The sequence below is a fragment of the Trachinotus anak genome, unplaced genomic scaffold, assembly GCF_046630095.1.
Source record: "Trachinotus anak isolate AG129_WGS33_773 ecotype Australia unplaced genomic scaffold, CSIRO_AGI_Tana_v1 ptg000018l, whole genome shotgun sequence".
Classification (NCBI taxonomy): domain Eukaryota; kingdom Metazoa; phylum Chordata; class Actinopteri; order Carangiformes; family Carangidae; genus Trachinotus; species Trachinotus anak.
In genome coordinates, this window is record NW_027273869.1 from 6,250,152 (window position 1) to 6,267,120 (window position 16,969).

The 16,969-nt window shown below is 44.1% G+C and overlaps 1 protein-coding gene across 1 annotated transcript; it reads right to left on the bottom strand.

The window, feature by feature from the left end:
- Positions 1-239: 239 nt before the first annotated feature.
- LOC139635206 (zinc finger protein AEBP2-like) lies at positions 240-13,980 on the bottom strand. The gene is made up of 8 exons (XM_071502307.1): positions 13,315-13,980; positions 5,104-5,335; positions 3,474-3,581; positions 3,067-3,253; positions 2,792-2,916; positions 2,437-2,504; positions 815-928; positions 240-729 (listed from the first exon to the last, which is right to left on the bottom strand). The coding sequence occupies exons 1-8, from the start codon at positions 13,836-13,838 to the stop codon at positions 717-719; spliced, it is 1,371 nt and encodes a 456-aa protein (XP_071358408.1). The 5' UTR covers positions 13,839-13,980; the 3' UTR covers positions 240-716.
- Positions 13,981-16,969: the final 2,989 nt, after the last annotated feature.

The window sequence follows — 16,969 nt, forward strand, 5'->3', positions numbered from 1 at the left end:
TCATGCTGTCCAACTGATCCATCAGTGTCCGTGCTGTTTTGTCAGAGGGTGGAGTGAGGACATCACCTGTGAGCATTAAGCTGCATTCATTGTAATTTCACCTCCTGCTCTGATAGACCATGAGTTAAGATTATCAGACCTCATATGTAAACAAATCATTTGTTATTAAACCACTAGAAGGCTCAGAAACAGCTGGTTTAACTAACTCTGACACTGATGTGAGAGACTGGAGACCAGGCAGAGGTTGGAAAGGTTTAATGACATCAAACCAGAGCAATGCCAGCTATATGCACATGATCAATATTATCAGTTTTTAAAACATCTATTTAAAAATGTTTGGTGGAAAAAAAAGACATCTATCTACAGTACAGTAAAAAAATTCAAAGTATAAAAATATATTACAAATCTCAAATATTTACAAAGACAGCTTCTCTACACATGTCTAACTGTCTACTGTTACAGCTCTGTCAGTTAGTTCTCAGTCTACAACAAGCAACATGTTGCTCTACGTGTCCTCAGTAAACTCAGCACCTAATGAGAAAACACTGGAGGCCTCGAGACAGCCACGACAAACAAGTCACTACACTCCCAGCATCCTCTGGGAGAAGGGGGAGGGGGGAGAAGAGGACATGGAGAAGGAGACGAAGAGACAAGGAGACAGCCTCCGTCTCAGGGTCTGATTAGCAGGAAGTGACAGTGGAGCCTCTCCGGAGGTGTCAGAAGAACATCCTGCGGGAGAAAAGTGGGTCAGATCATTCAACAGTGTCCCAAACTCTCATGCGTCAGTGTGCTGAAGACGAGCTCTCACACACACCTGTAGATGTTGGGGTCGAGGAGTACGGCTGTGTCTGTGGGAAGCTTCGACAGATGGACCACCTTGGTCTTCTGCTGCAGCCTGTCGCTCTCATTCACCCACACGTCTGGCAGTCTGACACACAGGGAGAGGGGTTTCAGGAGCACATCCGCGGCTGCTCGATCTGAGACTGTGATCATTCTTATACTTCAGCGTGGTTTTCTTTACACTGAGAACAGTGGGAAGCTGCGTGTTAAGCAGCGTAGGTTTGAGCCTGGGTGGAGGGAGGATCCATCAGAGGGAGGATCTGAAAACAGCTGATCTGGATTTGAGGGTGAGCTCTCATAAAAGCGACCATATGTCATCCTCTTCTACCCTTTAACTGCCGCAGTTAGAATCCAGATCAGCTGTTCTCAGATCCTCCCTAGGGTGCCACCCAGGGTAGTAACCGAATCTTGCAAGGTTGGATGGTGGGTCCAGATGGGCGGGGCTTGGGGGGGGGCTTAAGTGCTTTGTTGTGACGTCACAAAGTTCCAGAAGTCCTGACGGCTGGTTTTAAGGCTCAGTTTCTGAATACAGGCTGTGTGCATTTCTCTGTGGACTGAGGCTTTGATACTTTCACAGTATTAATATAGAACCTAGACCTGATCTACTATAAAAAAAGAAAATTGTAACCTCACTTTATACAATCTGGGACCTTGAACGGAGCTGAGAGGAGACTGTTCAGCTGCATCTCAAATATGCTCTCAAGACTGACACACTCACAGTTACAGCTGACGACTGGTTTCATAATCACTGAGTTCACATTAAATATATTTGATTACAAAGACTTTGCTCAGTTGTATTTACATGTGAACAAAAATACTGACACATATACATGTTACTAGGGTTACCCAATCATTAACATAAAGATCACTTCCTGAATACTTCACAATCAGCTGATTTATCAGTAATGAAACTAAAACCAAACTGAAATCACATATCTGCTATTAAAAGTGACAGTTGCTCCTTTTGAAGCAAAACCCTTTTCTGCAAACGGCCTCAGCTCAGTTGTTTGGTCCATATCAGGGTTCGACTGAGCTTTCACATCAGCCGCCTTAAACAAACGGCACTAAAATGGCCAAACACACCAGAGCTCATTCTGACCAAAGCAAACAGATGAGGTGTGAAAGGACCACGAGGACCCCCCCCCCCCACCATAATCCTGCTGACAGGACACAACTGATCTAGGCTCTCACATCAAATGGGGTTTGGAGAAAAGTCAGCTGTAATCTGTGCTGCTCTGTGGCAGTTGAGCCTCAGTTACACACATACATCTGCAGACTCAGAGACTGCAGGTGCAACCTGCGTCGTGCTGCTGTTGTGTGTTGGCTACAGGTGGAGGACTTCATACAGTCTAAAAACAGCATGAATTACATAACTGAACGAATAAGAAGAATCTGCTACACAACCAACACAGTACAAACTGCCTCCAGGGCTTTAGGAGTTGTGTTTATTTGTGTCTCTAAGAAGTTAAAACTTTCTTATTAACTATGAATCTTATCCAGCGTTTGGTTTTGCTGCCAAAAGGAGAGCAGAGCAGGAGGAGAGGGGAGAGAGGAGGAGGAGGAGGAGGAGGAGGAGGAGAGAAGAGCAGGTCTTACATATCTTCAGGCGTCCAGTGCAACAGCACCTTGACTTTCCCAGAGTCCTCTCTCCTCCTGGCTATGACCTGAAAACACACACACACACACACACACACACACACACACGGCAGGAAGGTCAGCTCTCACACCTCCACTGCTTTTGTGACAGCTCTGAGGAAAAGTGGTGATTCAGCTCGTAATCGTTACAACACAGCTGACAGTGAACCAACGAGTCTTTCTTCCTGCTTTCGAAGCTGGAAACTGAAAATAGCCACAACTGCTCAAAAACACACTTCAGTGAAGCTTGGTGGATAACATGGTAACCTTGTGTGTGTGTGTGTGTGTGTGTGTGTGTGTGTGTGTGTGAGCTCACCGTGCTGTGGAAGACCACACTGTGTCCGTTGCCCAGGCTCTCAATGTGTGTTGCCAGGTTGAGGCAAATGGCTCGATGTCGGATGGCGTCCATGGTCTGAGCGTCGAAGAAGTCATGAGGTCGGGCTGGAAATAAAGAATAAAATAAAAGTTTCTGTGTCAAAGTCTGGCATTAAACATTTTATATATATATATCTGTGTGTGTGTGTGTGTATGTGTGTGTGTGTGTGTGTGTGTGTGTGTGTGTGTGTGTGTGTGTGTGTGTGAGTTCCATACGGAGCGAGCGTCTGTGCTTGTTCTTGAGTTTCCTCCTCTTGTTGAGGCCGGCCTTGGACGGAGACTCCTCCTTCACTTTGCCCTGACTGGACACTTTGGATGAACTCTGCGAGCTGAAGTGAGTGGGGACGTGACGAGCCAGCCCCCCCTGAGAGGCAAACGTGGCGTTGCAGCCCCCCACCACACACTACAGGAACACAAATGATGGACAGTGTCACTTAACCAAGACGGTGATTCCAGGTGGACAGTGTTACAGGTGTGTGTTTCTCCAGTCTGATCTGACCAGTGTGTGTGTGTGTGTGTGTGTGTGTGTGTGTGTGTGTGTGTGTGTGTGTGTGTGTGTGTGTGTGTGTGTGTGTGTGTGTGTGTGTGTGTGTGTGTGTGTGTGTGTGTGTGTGTGTTGTCACCTTGAATGGTTTGTCCCCGCTGTGGGTCAGCATGTGTCTCTGCAGCCAGCTCTGACTGGTTGATGGTGTGTTGTAGACTTTACAGCCCTTCCACAGACACACAAACACCTGTGTGGCGCGCACACACACACACAAACAGTCAACACACAGAAAGACAGGTTATAGTGGCAGTAATGGTGATGACCACTTGAGGTGTGTGAAGCTGTGCCCCCTCCCTGCCTCTGATTGGCTCACCCTGATGCTCCTTCCCTGACATAAACCAATCATCACTCTTTATGCTTAAACCTGAGCAATCAGAGGAAAGGTTGGGGCTGGTCTTGGCTCGCTTTGTGTGACATAAAAAATACATAAAGCTGAAAAATGGCCTCTGTCACAGTGTCCTGTCTGTCAGTGAAAATATAACCTCTTGGTGGAGGTAATTACAGAAGTTGTTGTTCAGACACACGGCCTTTGGTCTGGAGTTCTCCTCTGACCCTGCTCCACAGCAGGACCTTCACCTGGGAAATAAACCTGGTCAGGATGGGGTCCTAAATATAAGTTCTAGGTACTTTCAGAGGAGGAGGCAGCTGTTGAGGAGATAACAAGCATCAGATTACAACAAACACTTCCACTGTAACCACCATCCCACCACTGAAGTCCTTTAGACAATGACAGAGGAGAACACCTGCCACACAAACCGACATGTCCCGGCCTGCGTCAGGAGTGTGTGAGGAGGAGGAGCCGGGTCAGTGGTCACAAACCAAAATGTTTCTCAGCCTCTGACAGACGCGAGGTGAAACACACAGCCAGACAGAGCAGGTGCAACATCAGGAATATTAAACTGAATTACAAAGAAGGACCTGGATTCAGAATCGAATGGAAAATACTAAATACATCAAAACCTTAATGAGAAAGCAAATGAGTCTGAGGCATCTCCCAACATCTGCAGAAACGCAGCGGGGCCTGAACCATCTGTCAGGCAGCCAAGAGGCCAAGAAGCACAGAGGAATTAAAAAAAAAAAAAAAGGAAATGATGTTCACAGAGAGCCTGACAGGAGGCTGAGGCCCGGTTCAGATCCCTCTCTGGTGGACACGGGTTCGTTCTGTGTCAGTGTAAACATGGAGGAAGGCAGTGACGGCGCCGCTCCGGACATTTTTCAGCCTCTAAAACCTTTTTACACCAAAGTTAATGGGTATTAGTGGGTTTTTTTTTTTTTTTTTAAACGCACTAAAAAGGCGACTGTCTTCACACTGCCTGAGGAGTTTGTCTGTCTGCTCGGAGCGATGTCATCTCATGCCCACAGAGCGCCCACACACAGAGAGTGGGCTCGTTTTGACAGATAATGTTGATGCAATTCAAGCTATTAAAAAGTTGATTTTTCTTTAAAGGAAATCTTTTAGTCGCCAAATTTTAATAGACCTGTGCTCTCTTCTGTCTTTCTATATATTTCTCTATCATCTATTGTTTTCTTATGTCTTCTTTTTTAATAATAACAGAAGTAGCTCTTATCTGATTACTAAAATAATCGACAGCTGCAGCCCTGATCCGTTATTTTCTTCACACCTGTGTTATTTGACACCACTAAATAAAACACCCCAGGGAGCAGCACACCCACACAGTTACCCGACAGACAGACAGACAGGCACTGACCCCTCCTCTCTGTCCGTCCACATGTGTGGCTCTGATGTGCTCGGCCAGGTCGGGGCTGCTGGGGAACAGCAGCTGGCAGTGATCCCAGCAGCACGTGTAGCTCAGAGACTTCCCCCCCGCCGGAGCCGAGCCGCCGCCGGACACCGCGCCCCCACTGTGACCGTTGAGCATGGCCGGGGTGGAGCGACCGCTGGACGCCGTGCTCTCCATGTCCATCAGGGTGCTGCCGATGCTGGTGACGCACACACACACGCACACACACACACACACACAACAAAGAGAAGACATTAGAGAGATATTACTACAAAATAAAATCAAGAAAGTTTGTCATGTGACTGAAGCCACATGCAGACTGGAGGCTGCTGTCCACTCACGACTGTCGTGTTAATGTGAGGGTGCACAAACTACACAACTGATCTCAGACCAGCTCTGTGGCCCAGACTGTGGCAGGTGTTGGTGCCAATGTCAATGTGATGTGTTCTTCCCCTGAGACGTGGAGTGAGTGGATCTGCACGAGCCACAGGGAAGGTAGAGGTTGAGAAAATGAACGTGAATTGACCTTTAATCAACAGGAACATCAGACAGAACATTATAATCATGTAACATTCAACTAAAATAACTAATAACTAGCTAAACAAACACAGATTTTTAGAAAGACTTAAAAATAATCATGAAATATCATCGGTCGGCAGTAAAAGCAAACAGATGGCAGAGAGCTGGGGTCTGTGCTGTTACATCACTGCAGGAGGCCACTGACATTTACTGCATCTACCTGAGCACTGTACCGAGATGTCAGATATATAAACACTGTCTCGCCCCCCCCGGACCCCCTGCCTCCACTACCCCCGCTCTCTGATTGGATACCACACTGCTCCTGTTTCCAAGGTGTCGCAGTGATAAGCACGTCCACTCTCTGGCTATGAGGAAACACAAAGTGTGTGAAAACAGCTCAGACTGAGGCAGAGACAACTCTGAACATTCAGAGCCAACTCCAGGGTTTTAGTTTCAGATGAAAATGAGAAGAAAGGTGGAAGCAAAGCTGTTTCAACTTTTACCACCACAGGAGCAGAGCTGGACAAAGTGCACAGTTCCAGTACCTGAGTCAAAGTACAGATGCTCCTGCTCAAATATGATCAATCAGTTTTTTACTTGAGCTAAAATAGTGGAGCACTTGATTTCAAAAATACTTCAGTATTCTTTTTTTTATGACAAGACAGTGTTGTGTTGTTCCACATTTACAGAACCTGACGACCCTGAACCAACCTACTGACTGACTGAAGAACCTGCAGAATTAAAAGCCTGTAGAATATAATACATAAAAACACAACTGGATCAACAAAAGCAGCTACTGTCGTTTTCATTTTTCTTTTTTTAGGCAGTGATGAAATTTGCTCCTAAACATTCCAAACAAAAGGAATCTTTCTTTATTTGTAAACATGGCCGTGATGCTCTGGTGAAGAATCTAATCAAACCTGACCCACAGTGGAGGAGTCGGCTGTGATCGCTTTTTCTCCTGTGGTGAACACAGAGTATGCTCTATCACATTTTCAAAATAAAAGAAAATTCATTCCACTGACTGAAAGCTCTGCTTCAAAGTAGCAGTAAAAGTTAGAAGTTTCCAAAAACAATAATACTCAAGTATAGATGCTGGAAACTTATACTTAAGTACAGTACTCAGGTAAATGTAACTTCATTACTCTACACCTCCGTACGGAGCGTTTAAGCCTATTAATCACGTATACTGTCATTACTAATGAGCTGTCCTCTCAGACAGGTTTCATGCTGACTTTCAAAGTAAACTACAGTGAACTGAAACCACTGGCTGTTGAACATCTGTCTTTAAGTTTCATCTCAACACTGGTGCAAATAATGTAAAACACATTTTAGGATCCATATATGATAGAGCTGCAGCAGGTGTGTGTGTGTGTGTGTGTGTGTGTGTGTGTTTGTGTGTGGATCAAGTCACATGACCATCTGCTCTGATCACTGTCCATACTGGTTCTCTGTGGGGGCCAAGCTTACACATCCTACAAGAGGACCAACACCTCTGAAACACACACATACACACACACACTCGTTTACTGTACGTCTCACACGCACGCTCCACCAGTGTCCAGCTGCCACTGTGCTCTGCGTGGGAACAAAAGTTCCAGTGTGGTCTTACAGCTGCCACAACAGCTGGATTAGCCACAGTCCGGCAGCAGCCGAACAGGCCTTAGAGCAGAGTGTCTGTGTGTCTGCTCCGCTGGAGTCTGGGTTCCTCCTCTGCTCTGTGAGCCCAATGTTGACACGACACCGTTCACACGCTGCTGCTGAGGCTGAGCACAACGCGCGGCTGGTGAAACAGCCAAAGAGGACAACGGCGCGCGTGGTAAAAGCTTCGCCTCCTGAGATGCGTTCAGGAAGAAGTTGTGTGTCAGAGACGTTAGTGACCCTCTGTGTATTTCTGTTTGTGTTTGAACACCTGCAAACAGTGAGGACAAGCATGTCAGACAGGACCCGCCTGCCCCTATAGCTCAGCACTGAAGACTGTTTTATATTTATATATATTCATATTTTATATTTATTTAAATTCTATTAATAATACTATCAAATAAAGTGAAACCATTTGCAACTTCCTGACCTCTGACAGTCCTCATCTTTGGGTTTAAAGATGTTGTCGAATGAACTTTAACAGACAAAACTAAACAGGTTTGTCCCTGTTTCTTTAAAGGTCCCAGATTTACACTTCTCCTGTGTTTTATTTGTGGATGTTGTCGATCCATCAGAAGATATATTTGTGGTTTTAAGAACCAAAAACCATCTCAGTGTAGTTTCACATCTCCTCTCTCAGGCTTCTCTTTAGAGCTCTGGTGACAACAGGCCAGTGAGCCAATCAGAAGAGAGGATCTGAGCCGCTGCTCTGGCAGTATTGAGTAGCTTGTTCCACCATCAGGGAACCACAGGTGAGAACAGTCTGGACTCAGATGCAGGGGCGGTGATGCCCAGTGATACTGTGTGGAGGAACACAGTGGCTGAGGAGCATAAGGCTGTGATCCAGTCCAAGTAGCCGGTGCAGACCCAGAAGTCAGAAGACCAGGAGCATTGCTGTAGTTGAGGTGAGAGATAACCATGGTCTGGGCCAAGAGCTGGGGGGAGTACTAGGTCAGTTAAGGCTGCTCAGCAAACATGACACCCAGGTTTCTTCAACACAAACACTCTCTCGCTGCGAATTCTCTGGACAACGATCAGCTCTATTCACGAAGAAAAGCCCGTTTAATAATTATGATGGGGTAAATTAAATGTAATGTTGATTTATTACTTCTATTAATAAGAAGACGTAAATAAATTAATGGGAAAACAAGCCAAATATCGTCTTGACACTGGTTAAGGCATAAACTATCAGCGATCGCTCTGAACATAGTCGATCGCCGAGATGATGGTCTACAGGCACAACCCTCCACAGAACCATGGTTAATGTTAACAGTCCCACTTTGCTTTTGCTGCTGGCACAAGTCAACCTGTCTGTGGTTATATATGCGGTTACACACGTTATATCTTTGTTTAGTCAGTACACAAACCGAAGGATAGAATATTTCTCAAATATGAGGCTTTACTGCTTTTCTTTGTCTTAGAAAACAGTAGTAGAGATTTTACACTGTCGGACAGAACAGTGCAGGCACATGTAAATTACACTGTGGGTTCTGAGAAACTGTGATCAGAATTTTTCACTTTGTTCTTCCACTTTAAGACCAAACAATGACTGGAGACAACAATCAGCAGATTCATCAATAATGATAATAATCTGCAGTTGGTGCCCTGAAATTAAGGAAATGTCAGAGGTGGAGGAGAAGTAACGACGCCCGTTTTAAGGTCTTAGTCACAAAGAAATCTGCCTCTGCTTTTCACTCATCAAAGCTCACAGTGGGTGGCAGCCTGGTGCTCAGGCACAGTGACTCAACAGCTCACATCAAACCTGCCCAATTCAGGCTTCACGTGTTAGGCTTTGTTCCAAAAACTAGAGACAAACCTGACAACAAGCTACTGACGGTGTTTGGGGAGATTTTGCTATTTCTTCTAAATTCAGTTTTCACAAATAAAGGATCATGGCAAAATATTAAATCAAGAGGGAGCCGGAAAAAGCCACAGGACAACAGTTCAATTCCCTGTGAATGAAGTGGAAATGAGCTTCCACTGATCCGCTGCTGCCGTTACTCATAGCAGCTGTGTAGGTGTGTGCGGTGCGGGTTTCACAACAGTGTGTCAGTTGGCACGACCGATGTTTAGATGAGTTCTGGCAAAAGTTCAGGATTTAACTTGCAGTATCACAGCGATGCTGACTGATTCACAGCGTGAATCTCACCGACGCCCCGAGGGGAAGTTCACCTTCTAATGAACCGAGAAAAGTTCTCAACCATGGGCAGAGAGAAAAAAAAAAAATGTTTAAAAACAGGGGGTGGGGGAAACAATAACCACAGCCCTATTCACACGCTGAAAGCTTTATTTTGAAGGATCAGATTAAGGTAACGGCCTCATTAAACAAATCAGTGCAGACTCCGACCATAGGAATTAAATTCAGTTTTCTGTTTTGTTCATTCGCAGCAGAGAGCTGTCAGTGATAACCATCTCTCCTGCAGGCGCTGCACAATAAATGCTTTTAAACATCAACGCACAGGGAGGCCTTTATTGGGAAACATGTTTGTTTCAAGTTTGTTTTCCTAAAAGTACCATTTTTTTGCACTTTTGTTTTGGAAACGATTTTTGAAGCATTTGAAAGGATAAGTCTTCTTGCTGAGATGAGTGTAGAGCACGATCTCTGATCACAGTTCACAACACCAGTCCTCCCACTGCACAACCTGCTTTCAGTTGGTTGGTTGAACAGGCTGAGGGCTCAGGTCAGGGTTAAGTAAAAACTGAACTGAAGTGCAAGCACCGGGTAAAACAGAGGTCTGGTATCAAACCTGTGCTCGGCATCAGCAGATACTGACTCCAGGTTATGTCTCTGAGCATCAGCCACCAGAAGGCCACGCTCTGACCAGGTTCAGCCCTGCACGGGCAAAACGGGGCCTCACATTCATTTCAGAGGAGATTTTTCTCGCAGTGGCCACAGTCTGTGTGACGTGATGACGTGACGCACGCTTTCCCGTACATGATCGTCAGAGAAAACGGTGAGTACATTTTTTCTGAGCGCCTCCAAAACCTGTGACGCGACAATGAGAATTTGATCCAGTCGGTTCAGTGACATTTCGAGAGTCCGGCTGAGCAACGTGTTTAAATTATTTTAAATCGCATTTATGTGTGTGGGCAGTCAACAGGAAGCTAAACCAGCCTGGCAAGAGGAAGTCTTAAAACCCACAACCTGCCTCTACTGAGCATGCTCTATGGGCAGGTGGAAGCGTGAGGAAGCCGCACTAGGGCTTATTATTTTCACAATTTGTTGTTTTTTTTTTTTAAAATGGTTACAAGGTACATGCTGTAATTTCTCACAGCCCAAAAAGATGTCTTCAGGTGTCTCATTGTGTCCGACCCACATCTCAACAGCTACATATCTTGAGTTTACCATCCCGGCTGAAACTAGGGAATGTTTGGCTTTTTTTTTTTTTTTTTTTACTTAAAAACAGGGCTGGAGTTGCACAAATAAAATAAAAATGGGTTAGTGATATGATGAAGATATGAGTCGCAATTTCTGTTGTAATTATCTCTTTTTGCATTTCATATTCATTCAAAACACTTATGGTGCTAACAATTCACAACAATGCTGCGACACATTTTACCTTTCACCACAAAAAAAATAAATAAATAAAAAATCGCAGCTCCTGTGATTTGGATATTGCACTTGGCCCATATTGCATTTAGATTATATTTTGATTAATTGTGCAGGCCTAGTAAAAAAAAACAACAACAAACAATTATCCAAGTAGTTACTTATTAATTTTCTGTAGATCAATTAATTGACTGATAGTTGCAGCTCCAGCCTGCACAGACTCTGCTGGTGTGTGTGCACGCTGAGCGCTGCGTCAGTTCACACTCCTGGTGGATTACTTTGGCACAGGAACAGAGTATTTGTTACCGTTTATGTTGCGAAAGAGGATAAAATCATTTCTGCTGTGATCATTTTACAGAGGTGTAGATTCCCGAGTCATATTATAAATCACTGTGTAGCGTTTCAGCATCTCATCGACCTTCACAACCACAACACACTTCTACCAACACAGCCTCATATTTTGTTTTAAAAAGGCCTCTTTTCTGTCTGAATGCCCGATACCCCATTTTCCCCAATTATCAAAGTTTTTTTTTTTTTAAATCAGAGAATTTTGTGATAGATGACAGAAAATGTGCTATAGCAGGACAAAATGAGATACTTTGTTAGTGACTTTTTGAATGGACTGATTAACTCACTGACACATTGTTGCTTTTGTAGAGAGTAGACAGTCCCTGTGGCATCTACCTCAAGGTTTTCCCTGCTGAGGAGGTACAGGACAGGACAGGGTGGGCAGCAGGAGTTCACTTTGTGAGCTGGATGTTGGACTGAACTACAATAAATACCTGCACTTCACTACCTGCTCACCTGTTAAAAACTGACCTGCTGAAAGAGCCGAAAATGCCCTCATGTAGAGACACAGTGACTTCTAACCTCAAGCAAACCCAAACATTTAAGGACCTATGTTGTATAAAGGAAGATGTCCATGTGTTTTCTGATTATAGATCAGGTCTGGGTTCTATATTAATACTGTGAAAGTATCAAAGTCTCAGTCCACAGAAAAATGCACACAGCCTGTATTCAGAAACTGAGCCTTAAAACCAGCCGTCAGGACTTCTGGAACTTTGTGACATCACAACAAAGCAGTCACTGGCCCAACTGGACCCACCATCCAGCCTTGCAGGATTTGGTTTCTTTGCGTGTTTACCTGAAATCTGCTATATTTTCATTTGATCCCTCAAAAAACAGCCAGCTAATCAGAAAAGAGGTCCAGATCCTCTCTTCTGATTGGCTGACTGACCTGTTGTTACCAGAACACCAGAGAGAAGCCTGAGAGAGGAGATGTAAAACTACACTGAGAAGTTTTTTTGGTTCTTAAATCACAGATATATTTTCTTATGGATAACTTAAATAATCAAATAAATAAAACAGAAAAGTGTAAAATATGTGACCTTCAATAATAATAATAATAATAATAAAGATGTGCTGAGCCCAGTGAAGAAATTTCAAGACTTTTAGCAGCTGCTTCCTAATAAAAAAAAAAATCCATAATCACTTCAGGCTGTTGAAAGACTTTTACTAGGAAACAGCTGCAGGAAGTGTTATGTTTGCATTAAAAGCAAACTCACATGGCAAACATCTGCTTTCTAACAAGCACTGACTGCAACTCTCTTCATATTTGCTCCCTCCTCACATGTGGTTTTATTTTATTAGTATTTATTTATTTAGTTAGTTTATTCTTTTATTTATTTTAGTCTAATTCACTTACATACATGTAAGCAATTGCTTAGGATTAACACGAAGGCCTCCAGCAGGGTAATGCCTGACAGTACAGCCATGTGCACGGACGTGCACTTTTGCTGTACTGCAGTGAGTGTAAAGACCACAAGAGGTTGCATGATAAACATGAGGGGTCGTGAGATGATGAAGAGGAAAAGAAAACACCTCCACAAAATTACGTTTGTTTCTTCAGGCACTCCTCTTATATTTGCTTTGCTTTTCTTTTTAACTACTTCATCATTTTACCTCTTTAATGCTCTAAAGAAATCTTCAAATACAACCAAAAATATCCGAATTTTCACAGGTTAACATCACTTTGTTTTAAGGTTTAAGGTTTAACTGGCCCATAAAGTGCAGTTTAACACAGCACCGCCTGCACCATCAGTGTTAAAGGGTAGAGAGGTGTAATTTAACAGACCAACATTCAGCCAGGCTGGTGGATTTTACTGTTACTTCAGTACAGCAGAACAGCTAGAGGTTGGAGAATAATAATAATAATAATAATGATGATAATAATAATGAGAAGGAGGATAAGTGCTGTGATAAAAGACGCCAGCTGAGCCACTGCGAACTGAAGCACAGAGCAGCATGTTGTGTTTCTTGGATGTTACAGACCTTCAGTGTCTGAACACAACCTGTAAACAAACTGTCCCGAGCTAAAACTGTGAACCTGGCACGGAGCTGTGACCTAACACCACCTCTTAGCCGCTCTGGAAATCAGTGTAGGCCTCTCCACACCGCTCACTACAGACCTGTCCTCTGAGTCCATCCGGCTGAGCGGCTCTCCATCCGACGAGGTGAGCTCCAGGCTGGCCCGCCTCTTGGTGCCGTGCTCGGCTCTCTCCGCGGTCTTTGTGCGGTCGGTGGGCAGGGAGGAGGACACGCTCTCCCCCTCTCTTTGTTCTTGTTTCAGCACCCGGGAGCCCTCTTGTGCGGAATCAATGCTACTCGCCAAACTCCCCTGAACGGGACTTTTCCCCGGCTCAGAGAGTTTACCGCCGGCTTCCCCTTCAACGTTGTCTGGCTTTTCGCTCGGAGAAGCGGTTTCTTTATCGGCGTCGGGAGCGAGGGACGGGTCGCCCCCTCGCCCCTCCGACGCACCGCGACCCCCGTTCACGTCCATTCCTCCTCTGCTCTCGTTGTTGTCGCCCGGTTCCTGTTCGGGGTCCGGCACGGCCTGTTCCTCTGTGCCGGTTTCTGCCGTTTCACCGGTGCCGTTTTGATCCGACGTCGGCTGAGAGTCTTGTTCGGCCCCTTCGGTCGTCATCTGAGCCATTTTCGATCAGCACGGGAAGATATTTCGGTGATGATCCTCTCGGAAAGTTGCCCTCGAGCTGCCCTCTTTCCTCCGCTCACACTCTCTGCTTCAAGCGTAAAACACAGCGGGGGGTTCGCATGACGTCGGGGCCCCGCATGGCCAGAGCTGCTTTAATGGGAAGATGTCTCACTCGACGCCGAAACCTGAGGTCAGCATTAACTTTAATGTTAGCATTGTGTTAAGAGCACCTAAACAGCAGCGCCTGGAAAACTGGTCACTCTGCTCGGACTATTTCATATAGTTTATACCTTCATACAAGTCAAGCCAATGTAAGCGTCTTTAAATTGATCTTTATTATGCTAAAGTCAAATTTAATCCTGATTTAGCAGCGCTAATTAGCATATCATGAGATTGCAGTCAAATTTTGTCCCTTTAGGTATTCTAAAAATATTTTTTCTATTATAATACTTTGTGTTCTTGATGGAATATCTGATATGATGAATACAAAGATACACAATCACAAAAAACAACAAAACAATGTAGCCTTGTATTACCAGACCCATTCACGGTTCATTTTTGGTTTCCAAGGGGTGTTATCAATGGTCTGTAATTGGTAAATGAAACTTCTACCAAATCCTATGAGTGTGTAATAAGTGCGATTGTTTGTTCTTCTTTTAAAAGAACATATACCATCCAGTTTGTTGAGCACTGAGGCCATAGCAGACTCCACAGACCTCCTCATATCAGCGGCAGCCATCTTGGTTGTTCACAAAAATGGTTTGGCAGCGCGCCCCTGTCAGTCATCATATCAAACCCGGCCCGTTTTAGATGAATGGTTGTGATTGGTCTGACAGGAGCTCGCTGGTTGGTCTGCTTTCAATGCTTTAAAAAAAAAAAAAAAAAAAGGTTCTTTAAACATAGCACCACTAGGAGGAGCGCGCTGAGCTTTTCTCTGCCAAACGAGTGAGTCCTCTTCGCAAACATAGACGATCTTTGGCATTGTGGCCTCTCAGCTCCACGTGTTCCGACAAACAGAGAAATGGTCCCGACTCAGAAAGTGCTGAAAAGGCACGTCCTCACCCCCGAGAGGCGCGTCCTCCTGAGGGAGCCGCCGCGGCTTCTCGCCCGTTTCAGGCTCCGCGACGGGACCGCGGCCCTTCGTGTCCTAAACCAACTCCCCCCACTCAGCCCGGACACTCTGAACCGCACTGACCTGAGTGGCCAACTTGTTGCATTCAAATGAAGGCCTCCTCCTGTACTGCCTGTGCTAACATGCAGAAATATGTCCTCTATAATTATACAATTTCAGATAAATTAGGCCACAAAATATCCCACACCTCAGTTCACGGGTTATTAATTAATATATGATAGTGATTAGAATAATTAATAATGGTCAAATATACATTTTCTGTGCATGCACACACATCAGTTTTGCATAAGAAAACTAAACAATCTCAAGATCCACTTAGCCTTTTGCATGAAAGTTTGTTCTTGACTTTGGGAATAGTTGACAAAACAGTCCCAACTCAGTGCCCACTCACTAGGAAATTATTTTTAATTGTGCAGTCATTTTCAACCACTGCACACACTCTCCATGGTTCATCATCATCTTGTATGATGCGTTTGCTTGTAGATCAGTATATCAGGGCAGTGGAGGTGCGGTGGTTGGTTAGTCCAAGTCACATTATGGTACAAAAAGAAAGAGCAGCTACTAGCATGTTTTAAGAACATCAACATTTATTTCACATGATATAAAACAGATGGGTATGAACCTTTTGCATATTGACCCTAATAATATTAATAATAACCTCTTATAGTTATAATATTCGCTCTTCTTCTTTTCAGTGTGTACATAAATTATGCTATCTTGTTTTACTTTTTATTTGTTTTTACAGTTTATACATCTCTTTTAAATTTCTTTCACGTCCTGGAGCTCCAAAGTCCGACTTATTGCTTCGTACATGTGCTATTCACCGATTCTTCACCACCTGGGACAGATTCAAACCCAGAATGTCTCATCTGTGTCATGTCCTCAGCCTGTTTACTGTATATCTTCTAACTAATGTAAACCAGGGAGAGAAGAACAAATAGAGACAACTTAAAAAAAACAAAACAAAACAAAAAAAAAAGCAGAGTGGAAATCCAAAACATTCACATACTGTGTGTGTCATCCAACGGACTGTCTGCTCGACATAAATAATCACAACTTCTGCAAGATACTTAGTTCTGTCCAAAATAAAAAAGAGGAAAACAGCAGCATGAAGTGGCACCTTGTTGAAGTAAAAACCTGCTTTAAGTTTGTTTATATACTTTTTATATATTTATATCCAATGAAGGACAATCTGTTATGGTGCAGGTGCAAAAAAATAGAGCGATAAGGGAGCTTCTGGTCTCAAATCAACACAAAGAATTAAAATCAGAGCAGGTTAAAAATCCAAGACCATCAGCGGTCACTTTGGGGTTAAAGTAAAGCACTGCATGTGTGTTGAGTTTTGGTGCTTAGCCCGTCTGCGTGCTCCTATATACAGCTGTACACTCACCTCCAGCAGCTCAGTAACAGCTAACATCCCCTCCTCCTGACCTGTAGAATACTCTAATTTTAATCGCTATTATGTTAAGCTGACTGTAATACTTAGTACGGTATCAAAAGGTTTGTATATTGACATGTGTGTATGTATTTGGCAATATGTTTCTATGGAGCTATATCACCCCCAAAACAAGTCCTACATACAGTGAAGATTGTGAAATGGTTTCATTCTTCATAGTTACAGCTCTAGCCTTTAAAAAGAGAAGAAAAGAAAGACGGAAAAGAAGAGGAGAGCGACGCCCAGTTAGAGTCTGTGGTAACATAAGAAAATGGACCAGCTGAGCCAAGGATGGGACAGACTGAACAGGACTGTGTTGAGTGTTTTCTTTACATGTTAAAGAAAATGCAAAAAATATACATTTTTAAAACTTGGTAATATGAGTTTATATCGCCGTCTGCAACTAGACAGGTGATTCTCTAATGAGTGCCAAACAGAACGCAGTGATCAGTATTCATCAGTGAAACAGGAAGTAATAATCCGTTTGCCAGTAGTTTGTATAAGGCTGCAGCCCATAGACATAAAAAAAGTGTCCTATTCCTGACCAAATGTCTCCATCTCAGT

What these genes read in the sequence shown, in the direction of transcription:
- LOC139635206 (XM_071502307.1), bottom strand. Translation starts at nt 13,838, where the DNA reads ATGGCTCAGATGACGACCGAAGGGGCCGAACAAGACTCTCAGCCGACG. An exon ending in TGGACGGACAGAGAGGAGGG is followed by an intron (nt 3,582 to 5,103) that starts GTCAGTGCCTGT and finishes CGCGCCACACAG; the next exon opens with GTGTTTGTGTGTCTGTGGAA. An exon ending in CAAGCACAGACGCTCGCTCC is followed by an intron (nt 2,917 to 3,066) that starts GTATGGAACTCA and finishes CTTTATTTCCAG; the next exon opens with CCCGACCTCATGACTTCTTC.